At 35.9% G+C, this 16,019-nt stretch overlaps 1 protein-coding gene across 1 annotated transcript in view; it reads right to left on the bottom strand.

The window, feature by feature from the left end:
• LOC149578056 (uncharacterized) overlaps positions 1-15,780 on the bottom strand; it is a 50,229-nt gene extending 34,449 nt beyond the window's left edge. Inside the window, exons 1-3 of the mRNA XM_089827391.1 lie at positions 15,559-15,780; positions 15,422-15,483; positions 14,846-14,997 (exon numbers count right to left, since the gene is read on the bottom strand). Of these exons, the coding sequence (XP_089683517.1) occupies positions 14,863-14,997; positions 15,422-15,483; positions 15,559-15,616 (255 nt within the window). The 5' untranslated portion in view covers positions 15,617-15,780 and the 3' untranslated portion in view covers positions 14,846-14,862. The remainder of the gene's footprint in view (positions 1-14,845; positions 14,998-15,421; positions 15,484-15,558) is intronic.
• Positions 15,781-16,019: the final 239 nt, after the last annotated feature.

The raw sequence follows: 16,019 nt of genomic DNA, 5'->3' as shown, positions 1-16,019 counted from the left end.
CATCACTGCCTTGGAAAAGGCAAAGCTTATTTGAATCAGGTCATATCCAATCATAAGGATCAGGATAGGTGAGAGGCTAGTGCCGATAAGGATGATGCACAGGGGGATCAGCCCTAGCAGCTTGAGTTGGAGGATACTACAGTCAGAGAGACTACACACATTGCCACCTTATCTGGAGTTCTTTGCTGTCATTTGTTCTGGCTGAAAGGTGTCCTTAAGGGAAAACGAAAGGTGTCTTTAGTAAAGAGTGGAGCCAAGCATAGTTTTATTGATGAGGAATTGGTGATGGAACAATGACTTCAAGATGAGGAGTTTCTTGTACTCAGTGTTATGGTTGCAAATGGTTTTCTGCTGAGTTGCACCTGACTAGTGTTAAAAAAGAAGCAAGGCACTTTGCGTATATGCATAGATTACAGTGCCCTAAACAAGAAAACTGTAAAGAATAGGTACCCAACTCACAGAGTTAAGGTTCTACCAACTTGGAAGTTACAAGGCTAGAGATAATTTCAATCCATTTCAGAGGATTCTCACAACTAAAGGAAAGAAGTATATACACAAGGTTGATCTAGAAGACTATTAGGCGAATCTCACTAATGAGTATGGAATTAAAAGGAAGATGTAGTCCAGAATGTCTGTCGATTTCATGATGAAGTGTAACATCTTCCTATTTCCTGATGAGGTAAAAAATAATGGGAGACACATTTATCCCCAATATGAACAAGAGAAGGATAAGTCAATTCCATCACCTAGTTGGTCACAAGTAAAAGAGATGACAGATTTGAATATCTTGATGGGGGAAGTGATTGATAAATCAATAGAATGGGTGGCTAGATGGATCAAAAAGTTAAGGAAACAACGTGACACTTTGACTCATGGAAGGATACTAAATGAGTAGTCTTCTTCTTAAGGAGATGAAAGAACAATAAGTAACACAGGATTGAATAAAGAGGAAGAAGGTCAAGCTTCCAAGAAAAGAGAAGGGACAGCCGAATGGTCACAAGCAAGGAATAAAGAGGCCAACAGTGAAGCATACAGGCAAAAGAAGCATAAGTCTAACACTGCTCAATCTACCACAAGTGCTTCATCTGTTAAAGAGATTGACATGCTAGATGATGAGAATGAATCGAGACAAGCTGTTGATACTCAAATTCTACCTCAAAAGGATCAAGAGGAGCCTTCCTAAACAGCACAGGATGAAGATGAAGAGCAGCAGCCAACATCTCCTACTATACAACTTGAGCTTGATTTAGGAGAGGACTTGGGAGATTTCAATCCAAATGAAGGAAAAGAAGAAATTATTTCATCTTGATGATAATCAGCTAAAGGATGAAATGAAATTGTCCACAGTTCTTGATTGTTTGATGGATAGCATGAAGAATAACAAAGAAGAAATTTAGCTAATCAAAGGCATAAATGCTTTCCTGACCTGAATTGTTAATTCAGGATCCCGCATCTTACAGGTGGCGGATGAGAAGATCATACCCATGGAATATCAAGTTACAACAATTGACCTTGGGACAACAACTAAAAAAACAAGAATTCCAAGACTTTAAGGTGTTAAGTTTTGAGCCCAAAAATCAATGAAGATAAACAACAATAAGGAGTCAAAACTAAAACAATAAACACCAAAAATATCCTAGGAAAACCCTTCTAGAATGAAGGGAAAAACCCAGCCACACAACAAAAATATCATTTATTGATCATAAAAGTTCAAGTGTACAATTCCTATCGCTGGATGTGATATATATAACTTAAGGAGAGACTCTTCACATCCCAACTGAAGGTCTCTCGAAATTCCCAAAACGTGACTCTTTATTACAAATATTTTTTACAACTATTCAAATTTACATGCCTCAATGCATGTTGAATGACACATGTCATTACATTAATATTACAAATTAAGCATAAGTGTCATTTTCAGCTAAAGGTGATAATAACGGTAATAACATCAATGTTTCTAAAGATAAAGATTTTTATCACAGCTACCATCTTCAACACTCCCTCTTAGCCAAAGAGAGATCTTTAGCTGCACATTCACACAAGATTGCAACTAAAATGGCAATGACAAAATCTCATCACATAGATCCTATAAAATTCATGAAAACTTGTAACAATTACTCACATTCATGGGATCACTCAACATGAAAACCTGTAACAATTACCCATATTCATGGAATCGCTCAACATGAAAACTTGTAACAATTACTCATATTCATGGAATCACTCAACATGAAAAGATTTGTAAGACTCAGCTAAGCCTTTAATCGCAGACTCTCTCAATGTGAGCTGTCATAGAATCTCTCAACATGACATCCAACTCCCATCACGGAATCTATCAATGTGATGACATCATGGACTCTCTCAACATGATGTTCACTATCGCATAGTGAAAGAGTTATCATAGCTGATCTTACAATCTAATTTTTTCACACAAGAATAAAATAAGCAATAACAAAATAAGACTTGGTTCCATTTAAGTCTCAAATTTTACAAATACCACAATCATCACAAACATATATGTAAATGAAGGAGATTCCATAAGCACTACCTCTTAATTATGAACCCTCCCTTTGAAGCTAAAATCTCCTTCTATGGCTCAACATGGATCTAAGGATCATTATTCTGCAACATCCTTGTCCAAACTACATAATCTCATTGCATCCTCTGAATATAACATTCACCTCAATGCTTAGTTCTATACCAAAAGAGATCATCATTAATGTTAAAACATAAACTATTCTCATTGATCTAACACATCATCTAATCTCAGTATATTAACATCTAAGATCTACATAATATCTCCAACTTGAGTGCCAAACAGATTTCCTTCTAATGACACATTCTGCAGCATAGACAACTAACACAAAGCCATGAGAGATATTCATTACTTGCTATTGTCTACCCATAATTTACCATTTTATTAGTTAATAACATCTCAAGAATTATATTGCACTCAACTCGAATACATTGCTTCAAATGTTTTTCCAAATAGTGTGAAAATACAACTATATATAGAAGATACACATCTTAATTATATATAGAAGAGATTACGTACCTCAGCTGTTACAAAAATCTTACCTTTATGAAATTCTTCAGATTACCAAAAGATGGAGATGCAACAAAGTCCAAACTTTGCTATATAGCATCCAACAAAGGACATCTAGATTGTCATGGACTACGATTTTTGAACCAAAGATAAACTCTATAAAGTAGACCCCCAACTTCAGCAAAGCTACATAGCCATGAATGTGACTGAGAATATTGGACAGGCCCTCAGAGTATGGACAAAAATGGTGAAGCAAAAAGCTCCTACACACCCAAATCATTCCATCTTTGACAAGTACAGACACATGAATGAGCGCATAACCTCCCACAACAATTGAATCAATGATATGAGCAGGAAGTACATCCAAAATGGTAGTTTTATTTCCTATTCACCAACGATGGTTGTTGCCTCACAACGTTTAGGATTCCTCTTATTTCATCTAAAGCAAGTACAAAAAGAAAAAAAAGATGATAAGATTGATCGAAAGGCTCCAAAAATTATTAAGAACCCCTTCATTGAGCGTTACACTTTTCACGATTACCATAATTCTAAGATTAGTTGATAAATCAAGTGCGTCAGTTACAAGACAAGCGAAGATGTATAGACAATCCTCTGGCAAAGATGACCACTTTTAGCAAAAATCAGGCCAGTGTGAGAATTTTGTGTTTCACCGTAATCACCTAACGAAGAGCAACAAAAAAAAACGCCCATCGGTTATTAAGTAACGGCAAGAGGTTTCAAAAGAATATGAATCTCATATATTGCAAAAAAAAAAAAAAACACTTATATGTCAAATAAGGAGTTGCCAAATATAGTTGGTTGTTGTGCATGATTCTATAGATGTCTACTCATCTCGTATGAAACGTTGGCATGGCTAGAGATACACACATGATGCCAAAAAAACATGCAGTGCCAATCACAATATAAATGCAAACATTCAACTATGCAAAGCACTAGCTGAAGAATCCATTATTTCCATGAAGCTGTAAATTTGACGAGTATTCCGATGTCATTTATGGTGCCAGATTCTTCATGGAGTCGTAGACATGATACTTTGTGCACGTGGATCATTTAAAAAATAATTAGAATGGGGGCTCAAAGACTCTTCAACGTCAATCTTGAAACCATTTTCCATATTTCCCTCGCCTTCAATGTGCATTGCTCTTGAAAAACATAGGCAATCCCCCATCGAAATATATTTGTATATGTCCATATCTCTAGAGCCGAAATGGAGGGATTTTGATATAGTCATGAAAGCAATGCAAAAGCTAAAAAATGATGTAGGGGAAGTCACAAACAGAAAAGAAAAAAAATAATGTTTAGCAAATAGCACACACAAAAAAAAAGAGGTTGGCCAACAAACTGAACCCAACGCTATAGATTGTAGGATTCAAAGACTAAATGACATGAACAACTCAAAACAACAATGAAATGAACCGCCCACCACATCATAAAACAAGACACGCTCAATAATCAAGCTTTGATACCATGTTAAGTTTTGAGCCCAGAAATCAATGAAGATAAACAACAATAAGGAGTCAAAACTGAAACAATAAACACCAAAAATATCTTGGGAAAACCCCTCTAGAATGAAGGAAAAAACCCAGCCACACAACAAAATTATCATTTATTGATCATAAAAGTTCACGTGTACAATTCCTATCGCTTGATGCAATATATATAACTTAAGGAGAGACTCTTCACATCCCAACCAAAGGCCTCTCCAAATTCCCAAAATGTGACTCTTTATTACAAATTATAATTACAACTCTTTGAATTTCCATGCCTCAATGCATGTCGAATGACACATGTCATTACATTAATATTACAAATTAAACATAAGTGTCCTTTTCAACTGAAGGTGATAATAACGATAATAACGTCAATGTTTCCAGAGATAAAGATCTATATCGCAGCTACCATCTTCAACATAAGAATGTCTCAAAAAAGGCTAATGAATGCAATAAAGATGCTCATGAACAGGATCCAAAGTTTGGAAGGGATTTGGGAAGATTTCAACCAGTTCAAAACAAGACAATTCCTCACCTCAAGGCATTAAGGAGGATTCCTACAACAAAAATAGTTCAAGAAATGATAATTGAAGAGGATAATGCACATTAGTTTAGTTATTGGTACTGCTCTTTGGCAATGAATACACATTTGATCATGCATAGGAAGATTGCCTTAGAATCAAAGGATCCATCCTAGACATCCATTAAAAATCCTCACATCAATCAAGGAGTTATTGGATCAAGAGGTTGTCGTTTCCAGCAATCTAAACTTAGAAGAATTGAAGAAAAGGTTGAAATTCATTTATTTTCAAAATAAGGAATTCATTAAGAAAAATCAATTGGATGATCTTGTTTCCCTCATAGTTTTTACCAGCGACTCCCAGAAGCTTACAGCAGACTGGGACAGCGTTCCTGATGTTTGCACAGAAGGTTTGGAGTTAATACATTTGCAGCATAACAGCTTGCCAAGTGTCACAACAGAAGGGTTTGATGTGATGGCATCCAGGTTCATTGAATTTGCTACATAAAGAAAGGGATAAGAGCATGTCCATTCCAGAAGATGATTTGTTGCAGGACTAGGCATCATCAACTTTTCTTATTGGCTTTTTTTGCTTGAAATATAATCCATGGATAATGTTCCACTTTTGCTGCATTGTATTTAATGAATTATAATAGACCCTGATTTTGAAATGATCTTTGCCATTGATTCCAAATCAATTTGGGTTGTTCATTGCATGAAAAAAACCCATGTAAACCCTGTCCCTCTCATTTGTAAAGGGAATCTGGAGAATTGTCACTTTGATGCTGCCAAAATTGAAATAAATCATTTTGAGTATTTGTGTGGTTCCTTGATTTCTCAAACATAGTTTTGAATTTGTGTAGACTGTTTTAGTTGGATGAAAGAAATCTTGAATGAGCCTTTATGAAACTCCTTTATCCAGACAATTTGTAATTTGCTGATTGCAAATTGCTTTGCATGTTCAATTGGTATTTTAATTTAAGCTCAACTTCGATTGTTACTTGCCGATTGATATGTATCCAACTGATGGTGTTGGTGTAGTTAATACTGATCTGAACATTTATTGTTTTTCTTAGAAGATTGCACTAGCTTGGTGGAAGTTGATGACAAAGTTTGGTCGAGTAGAGTTCATGCAAACATACACCATCTCTTGCACTCTAGGATTAGAATAGGACCTCTAAACACTTCTTTTGCACTTTGTTCAAAAACCTTATTAGAATTAGGATCAAGGACTTGTATCGCTCGATCATTTGCAAAGGAAGGTCAAATTCTCATTGAGTGATTAGCATAAGGCCTCACATGGTTACCAAGAAACCACATCATAAAAACTAAGATGTGTCCAACAACAAAGTCACAAGTACATAGTGTAAACCTTGGGGTTGCTTTACTTGTGTACACAATATCCTACATTGTTTAGCATTTAAAGCTTCCTTGCTCCAAAAAGGATTAGATATCTGGTGTTTTGTCTTAGGACACTAAGTGTTTTATCCCACAGGTTGAGGTGGTCACAAATCTCAAAATCAACAATGCCATGTTGGAATACATATCTATCATGACAATGATGTATGGATCACGGCACCAAGAGTGAAAGGGAGCTTTGTTGTGAGTTAAAAATCAGGATGCGGGATTTTTTTTTTTTTTTTGGGGGGGGGGGAGGGGATGCAGATGTGTATGGATGCGTATGTATGTATGTATATATATAGAAAGAAATGAGATAGGTAATTTCATTCTTGTATTCTTACCTTCAAGATCAAAAGATGATCTACATTGTTTCTTTCAAGTACTTTTGTTTAGATGCAAAACCCCTAGAAAGTTATTTGTACAAGGTACATAATCTGCAATCTGTTTACTTGTTTCAGATTTTAGGCATAGATTAATTTTAAAAAAATCCTGCCCTATAATTTGAAGAGAGAATTTCATCTGACTATTTGTCACAAAAATGGCAAATTGTAATGCTCTCAAAGTTGAAAAAGTTTGCAAATTGCATATCAATATAAGCTCAACTAGACAGCAGGCCAAAAGAAACCCTTGCAAAGAAACCTATTGCAATTCAAAAGGAGTTGTGGAATCAGTTTTGTAAGCCATTTTTAAGCACTCAGCATATAGTCTTATTAAAGAGTTTCTCTGAGGCATCAATGTCTCATTGCTGTTCAAATCTATTGTATCGCTCTTATCTTTCATTACATATATCTAATTATTTCACTCATTTTCTCATGATTTAAGCGTAATAAAACTATGCCACATGTTAAAAAATGATTTAAAAATGTTTGTCTTTCTTTTCTAGACAAGGAAGCCAATGGATTCTCCTGTGTGCCCTATGGGTGCCACCCAGATGCGTCTGAATGCCTAAAACCACTCACAAGCACCCGGATGTGTCCAAATGCCTGCATCCGAGTGCCTGTGAGGGGCACCTGGGTGGCACCCACAGCGCACCCATCCGCCTATAGCACCCATTTGTATCCACTTTTGCATCCACCTCTAGGAGGCCGAATCGGTAACTTAGTTGTAAAGTATAAAGCATGGTTTGTAGCAAGAGAGTTCCACTAGGTATTAGATTATTTTCCGTATCCTAGGTTCTTGCTATTTTTAGCTCATTATTTTAGAATCTTAGTTAATGATAATTTAGGTTCTATTTTTCAGTAGTCTTAATTAGTTTGTTTTTAATCATCTATATTTGGACAACTTTGCTTTTTAATTTTTTCATAAAAGATTTTGTGAATTCTCTATAATTAGGTATTTGGTACATAAAATCATTCATTTTTTCAGAGTTTCCTAGCATCAGTGAAGGTGTCAAGGAATTAGATTTTTTGTGCACTTCTACCTGGATATAATTATTTCCAGAACTTTTTTATGAAAAGTTCTGAATTAGAGAATTTTGCGTGGAGCATTTTCTCAATAAGTTGTGTAACAATATCCTAGACAATTTCCTACCCGTGCAATTTTTTCATGTTACCTTGGGTCTATACAAAACCGTGGTTTTCTAACCCATGTCAACTCTATTTTTTGGTCAGGCATAAAACTTGTCATTTTTTTGGTTATGTTGATACTTTTCTTGCAATCTAGGGCTTGACAAAAATAAATTATGGATATTTTGGCAAAATTTATGGTTTCTGATTTTTGCATGATTTTGGAGAAAAATCATTTTGTTTTCTACAAGGGATTTTGTTTTCTGTGCAGTGCATCAAAGTTTGTGCTTATTGTTCACTAAAGCTTTTTGAATAGTTTTTGACAGAAAAAATAGATCTTTCAATTTGTGAGAAGGGAAGTTAAGTTCTGAGTGGTGTAGTCATTGGGAAGGAATGGGAGATAATGATTAAGGCAAGAATAAAGTAAAATTTAAATCATTGGGTGAGTGAGCGAAGGAAACTGACATCAATAAGGACTCTCTAGTAAAAGTGGACAAGCGGATTTCGGAGATCTGCAATTAATGATCTCATAATGAAAAGACACACAAATAGAAGTAAATGATTATTTTAGGTAGTGTCTGGAAGAAATGCTAAAAAGGAAATTACTGACATGTTATAAATATAGTAGTTAGAAGGGATGTTTTTAACATGCTGAATACTAATTTAAAACTGTGGTGAAGTGACAGGAAGAAAGTGGAAAGGTTGGAAGCTACCTTTACTTTTAAAACGCCAAGACAGCAAAAAGCTTTGTTTGGCCGGGTGCAAAACTAGAGGTTGAAGTGCCCAACGCAAGGAGTGGTGGAAGCGGTGAAGGAAACGGTGGGGGAATTGTTTCAAAACTCATCCCATCATTGGAAAATAAATGTTGACATAGCAGCAATGGTGATGGCTTGGGGTCTAGAGTTGGCATATCCAGTGAAGGAGGTTGAACGGGTAATGAAAATGTTGTTCCCTATGGATTTGATAGTAGGAATTAATTTTCTACTAGAATGGGTGTGGTCGAGACTGGGTTTTAATTATAGTGAATATTTTGAGAACATGGGCAAGACCCAAGGAAAATTTGGGTTTGTCTGGTGGCCAACGAGGGTGGATAAGGACACTTATAAAGCCAAGATTAAAGTGGCATAGGTGAGGCTGGTGGAGGAAATTGGCAAATTCAAAGAGAAGGAAGGAAGGAAGGTGATGGGTTTCCTTATGGCCCATCCAAAGCAACGAAGAAGTGCAGGTGATAAGAAGAGTCATCGAGTGCTAAGAGTCAGATTCCCAGTAAGGGTGGAAGACTGAAGTGAAATGGGGGCGGTATTAAGCCTTGGAAAAAAAAAAAATCACAAGAAACATAGTCGAAGACACGGTAATTCGCCAACGGAAAATGGTTAACAAGGAAACCCTACAACAAAATTTTGGGAATTCAATTTTTAGGAAAGTTTTGGCAAAGGTGTCGCAAAGGAAATGGTAAAGTTGGAGAATCACTTCACAGAGGACGGAGGTGCGAAAGAAATGTTTGGATTGTCGGAGGCACCTCTAGGAAGATGGTGCAAAGCAAATAGGTTGCATTTGTCGAATGCGTTGAAGGAAAGGACAGATGGTGTCATGGCAAAAAGCCCCTTTTTGTTTTGTAATATGAAAAAAGTGTAATGTAAATGCTAAAGCCAAAAAAGAGGCAACAATTGTATATTTGAAGTAGGACTATAGGAAGGAATTTTTTTAATAGAAATGCATAGGAAGGGGAAGGCTAACTAAAAGAGCCCATTTTATACTTATGTAAAAATCTTTATATATTAATAAAATGAAAAATTATTAAAAAAAGTATGCTTTCAATTTTTGAGTACCAATGTTTAGATGCGGTTGATTTGAGTACCACTACTTGTCCTACAACAGCAGGAAACAGCCTAGACAAGTTTGATAAGCATATATGAGAGGTGATTATGCTACTAAAATTATTAGACACTGATGAGATGCTTGCAAAAGTGCTATCAGGCAAGACAACTAAAGAGATTTGGGATCACTTAAGGGTCTTCATGAAACATTTGACAAGAGTTGAGCGTTTTTATGAAGACTGCCATAATTTCCATTATGATGGATGAGAAGATAACTCTACAAGAGCATCTTATGAAGATCAAAGATATATGTGATCAACTAGAGGCCATTAGGTAGCAAGATGCAAGAGGACATGGTGGTGATTACGCTGAAGAGTTTATCACACTCCTACAAACATTTTATTGAGATGCTCAACATTACCTCCACTAACATTGATTTGAAATTTAATGAGTTGTGCAATAAATTGTTGCAGCAAGCTAGGTGGAGAGAACAATTTGATAGTAGCAATGACATGGTCAGTATGGAACAAGTATTTACTGACATAGATAAAGGCAAACGAGTGTCCACTCAGCAGAAAGGACAACACACATCTAAGGAAGGTTCCAAGAAGAAAATCACATGTCCCTATTGCGGTAGACTTGGTCATATTTAGAAGTTCTGCAAAAAGCTGTTGGCTGATCATAAGACCAACCAAGGAGAGTCTAAGCAGCAGGCTCCTATTCCAGAGCATTGTAAAGAGAAGTCAGCCTACTATGCTTTTTGATAAGCAGATTTTGTTATGTCGATTGGGTAGTTGATAAAATGACCATTAAGGGAGGGTATTAGACTACTTTTAGTATCCTAGGTTCTTGCTATTTTTAGCTTGTTATTTTAAGATCTTAGTTACTTGTCATTTAGGTTCTATTTTTCAATTGTCTTAATTAGTTTTTTTTTAGTCGTCTATATATAGACAGCTTTGCTTTTCATTTTTGCTTTTTGTTTATGGCTTTTGTAAACTCTATATATTCTGGTATTTGGTTAATACAATAGTTCAATTTTTAGAGTTTCACTAGGAAGAGGGAGTAGACTATGAGAAGACTTCTACTCAAATCATCGAATACACTTCAATAAGAATAATTATGCCTTAATTTTTAGTCATTGGCATCAAACTAGATTGTATAGGCATTAAGGCAATCTAATTTAATGGTCTAATTGTAGAAGTGTACATAGAGCAGCCTTAACGCCTTGCGTTAAATGGAAAGGATTCCCATGAATATAGCTTAAGAAAGCCTTTTTGAACCCAAACAAAAACCCAAGGCGTAGTATTCCAAGATAAACAACTATTTGCTTAGTATGGGCTTCAATGAAAGTGAAGCAAATTCTGATTTGTATTATATAGTTGTTGTGACTAATATGTTCATTTTGATACTATATATAGATAATCTATTCATTAGAGGTACAGAGCATCTCATGATACTATATATAGTGCACGGTAAATTTATCTGTTGAATTTGAGATGAACCTAGACTTAGTGCATTGCTATTTGGGGTTAGGAATTTAGCAAAGACAAAGATAGATTTTCCATGAGCAGAATAAGTATGCAATTGAGATATTGAAGTGATTCAAGATGAAGGATTGTAAATCTATGTGCATTAATTTGAAAAATGAATCAACTTCAAATTCGGAGCTGATTGACCCCAGCTATAGGCAACTGATAGTTTCCTTAATGTATCTGGGCAACATCAGACCAAATCTATAGTTTGCACTCACCATCTTGACTTAGATCATGGTGGAGCCAACCCAAGAACATTGAGTAGCAACAAAACATGCAATCAGAAATCTGAAGGGCACAATGGAGTATGGTATGAGATATATTAGATATGGCAAAGTGAAGTTCTAATGGTATACAAACTTCAATTCGATATGTTAGGTAGTGTAGCAAATAGAAAGAGTACCTTAGGGTGTTGCTTTTGCTTGGGATTGAGATGCAGCCATCTCACTTTACAAGTTGCTTGCAAGGGTGTTTGATCAAGAGTCAAACTCAAAGGTCATAAACAATGATAACAGAATTGTGTCACAAACTCAGAGAATCTAGTGTTATGTAACAACTATAAGCACATGATCATTTATCATTTCATTTGACAAATGTTACATGGTTTAGAAAAGGAGCAGTTAAGCTCCAATACATCTCCAGCAATCAACAATTAGCTAATATTTTGAACATGCCCTTAACAAAAGAGAAGTCTTAGGCTTTTGGAGACAAACTTGAACTGGTGCAAAATTCATTCCTTATTAAGAGGGAGTGTTTGAGTTTTAGCTCAGATATGAACTTTCACTACAAACATATATAAAAAAGTTCAAGCAGTTCAAGCTAGTCTATTTTGCATTTCACTTTGAAGGACCAAAGTGGAAGACTGTTATTTAGCTAAATTGAAATAAGTCTAAAACCTAATTATTGATAAGTGATTTAGACATAACTTTCAATTCATCCTCATAAGTGAGGAAGATGCTTTTGTAATTAAAGCTGTTTTTTTAAAGACTACATTTTTGGCTATATTAACCTAAAGATAGGAGTTGAACGGAAAAATGTAAAGCCTAAGAAGTTTTTTGAGGGACAGAAACCATAGTTGTAATATACCAAAACAACATAGTTGTGTGTTGTATCAGTTTTGGAGGTACCCTTCTAAGATTTTTTTTTGAAAAAATAAAACCTAGATTTCAAGGTGTAATTATCTATGTATGCTTCCACATTTCATTTTTCATTATTGTGTGATTTATGAAATGTTATTTAGTATTAGGACATAATTACCAAGCATTTAGAAAGAGAGCTTTGATGGCCCTACCATAGTATCTATAAGGTAATTGCTGGCTATTTTTGCCACCATTCAGCCCACCATATATAACTGACTTGAGATATTTTCAATAGGCTGAAATCTGCTACAGTGGATTAACACGTCATGTTATTTACGGCTAACCTTCGTGTTATCACTGTTTTGCTATTTCACAGGGTTCTTTTTTGCCCCTTGCAAAATGGCAAACTAGTCAAGCTCTACTACGTGGCTCCATTTTGTTTGATGGTGTGGGCCAACATTTTCCCATGTTTTAAAGCTCGTGCAATTTCATCAACAGTCATGGTTTACCCCGCCATGTCAAAATCAATTTCAGGGAGCAAAATGATAGATTGCACAATGGCAGGGGTCAATGGGACAGCGCCATGTGGCAGGCTAACATTTTGTGTTATCCCATTTCCTAGTTTCTTCTGCCTGTTGCTGTGAAATCGCAGTAGCCATCCAATTTAAAAGGCTCCTTTCCATCAACAGTTGTGTGTTAATCTTTTACAGGGAGGCTTTGCATCAAATCTTAGCCATCCAATCCAATTCACAAAATGTCATCAATGGCTCACATTTTTTTACTGGTGGCCTAGATCTTTTTCCACATGCGGCGGCGTAACTTATTGGTGGATTAACATGTTGTGTTAACCACCTCGATGATTCTCTGCTACTGGCACAATTTGACTGCTTATGGTTACAACATGTTATTAGAGCCGGTTACTCAATGTGGAGCAACTTATTTGGCTCTCATATCATGACGCCAGTTCACTCCATGCCTATTTATTGATTTGCAAGGATGTTTTTATCCCTTTCTATCTGACAAATGCATTCATTTGGTCCCTTCTATCACTTTCATGGATCAAGTTGCTAGAGAGATCAGATTTTTATCTGATATTCATTTATTGTTGCCTTCCATAATCTAACTCCACCATGTTTGGAGAAACTTCAAGTTGTAATTTGAGTAATGCCTGATCTATAAAGGCACTGTTTGTAGATATTTTCTGGGTGGTTCTTCTCTAGTTCATTGCAACAGCATTATTCTCTGCAACTGTAACTCCCTTTTGCCTTTCATCAATAGAAACCTTAGTTGTTACCTTAACTTGCTAGTCTAATATATTGTGCATTTTCTTTCCTTGTATGGATTATTCCTCTTCTTTTTTTCCAAGATCTAATGTTGTGTTTAACCTCCTCATGAATGTTGTATTGTGAATATGTTTCCCTGCAATACCTCATTAGTTTTAACCTACATACAATTCCTTGGAAGGTAGATTGGAGTCCAGATTTGTGTTTTTAGATGCCTTATTCATGTTTTGTGCAGTTATATTCAAAGAGAGTAATTGTGTTTTCATTTAATGCATAACCCCACTTCCCCTTTCAACATTTACTTTTCATGTATTCCTTCTCCCTTTTCCTCACAAGTTGTAGTTTAGGTGCACCTTGATTGTAAGGCAGCCGGTCTTCTCTGGAGATTTAACCTTAAACCCCAAATCCCAAACTTGGAGGTTGTTCCCATGTTTCACAAGGTTGCTTGTGGGTCATACCCGAGGCATGGGTGCAAGCTTTTGTGTTAACAATAACCAACTAGATTATTAGATAAATATGCACTCATGTTTGGCACTAAATGATCAAATGTATGCTGTGCCTTGTGTGCAAGCAAAGTCATAGAACTTCTTATGAACAATAACTCGGGAAGAGATGAGGAAAAAGGGCAGGCCTAGTACTAACCAATATCCATCAACTAAATTGATCATAATTTTTTTCATTTTCACAAACAAATTAGACAATGATCTGAAGGTAAAAAGTCAAAACAAGCTTCATAAACATCATTGTCATAAAGTGCCAATAATACTACTACATTCACTATGATCTACACACAACATATCCATACACATTGGACTTGTTAAGAATCCAACAAACTAAAGAAACAGGACAGTTTGAATCTTGCATCTATTTTTGTGGTGTTGATGAACATGTTAGCACTGATTTCTTGATATGACAATTGTGAGTGAGTTGTGAATATAATCTAGTCCTGACTGTCAACAGTCTGTTCCTTTAAAGTTTTGCAGAGTTATATATTACCTTCTAATGAAACAAGTTGTCTTCTTAACCCTTGGCAGACGTAAATAAGAATGGCAAATTTGTTTATTCGAGTCCAGTAACAATAACAATGGGGTGGCAACTAATTGATCCATTGTAAATTGAAAAAAGAAAAAGGATATGGTTCTAATGCTTACTTGTTTAAAGTGCAAAATTAGCCATCTATTTCCATTGCCTGGGCAGCCTTGGCCTTGGTCAATGCAGATAATTTGGTCTGCACCTTTTTATTTTTCCTGACATTAAACCCTCTCTTCCTCTTCATCTTTTTCTTCTCCTCCTTACCATCAACCTACACCAAATACCCAATCAAATTAAATTGAATACAAAACAGCTATCATTTTTACAAGTAAACCTCTTAATTTCAGTGGACAACATTGATCCGGTCAAGTGGGACGAGCTCAACAGATACAAGCATGGAGAACTCAGGATACTATTGCAGTAGTGGCAACTTCATATTTACTGAGACATAATAAACTGCAGAAATGCACAAACACCACACCCAACACCTAGGTATAGAAGACCGCAACGTACAAAGACAGAAGAAATGCCATCCTATAATAAATGTGTAAGCATAATCGCCACCGTTAGTTTGCACAAACCCTAAATCAAACAGGCTATTCTTGTGTAGGTGAAACACTCAGCTATTACAAAAAAACCTAGAATTTAGTCATGTACGTGAGAAACGCGAAACGACTTTTAAATAAAATTTGCACCTTCATCTTCTCCTGCTTTGCTTTTAACTTTCGTTCCTTCTTTTCCTTCTCCTCTTTCTCCTCTGTTCATAGTATCCGCATTTAAACCCATGAAAAATGACCGCAACGTAAGTAGAAAGCACGCAGAGAAAACTTACTCCTCAGCTCGAAATCGTGTAGCCTTTTACGCCGTCCAAGATCATTTTTCTTCGACATGGTTATGCACTTTCTTACTTCCTCTAATCTGCTCTACTTTGACTGCCTTACCAGTTAAATAAATATTGAGGGGTGTGCCGCGATCGAAGCAAGAAATTCAAAAAAATGCACTTCCATACGAAGGAGAGGACTTTTAATTTTTTTTAAAGTTAAGAAAAAGCAATGTAAAGGAAGTGCATTTTCGTGGCTGTATAGCTATGGGCGAAATTCAAACCCTGCTTAAATTTACGAAAGTGTCGTACACGCGCGGGGTTCAATAAATATAGTGGCGCTGGGGTTTAAGGTCTCTACGGTTGCTATTTACTATTGTTTGTAGGTATGACTGTTAGAACTCAAAATGCTGCTACATATCTATATTGTAAACAGGAGTTCTCCTTGAGCTTGAGTCTTTGCCTCTTGAAGA

The sequence above is a fragment of the Cupressus sempervirens genome, chromosome 1 (assembly GCF_028749045.1).
Source record: "Cupressus sempervirens isolate cs-2001-9-10 chromosome 1, ASM2874904v1, whole genome shotgun sequence".
NCBI classification, from domain to species: domain Eukaryota; kingdom Viridiplantae; phylum Streptophyta; class Pinopsida; order Cupressales; family Cupressaceae; genus Cupressus; species Cupressus sempervirens.
This window is presented reverse-complemented; position numbering and strand designations above follow the sequence as displayed.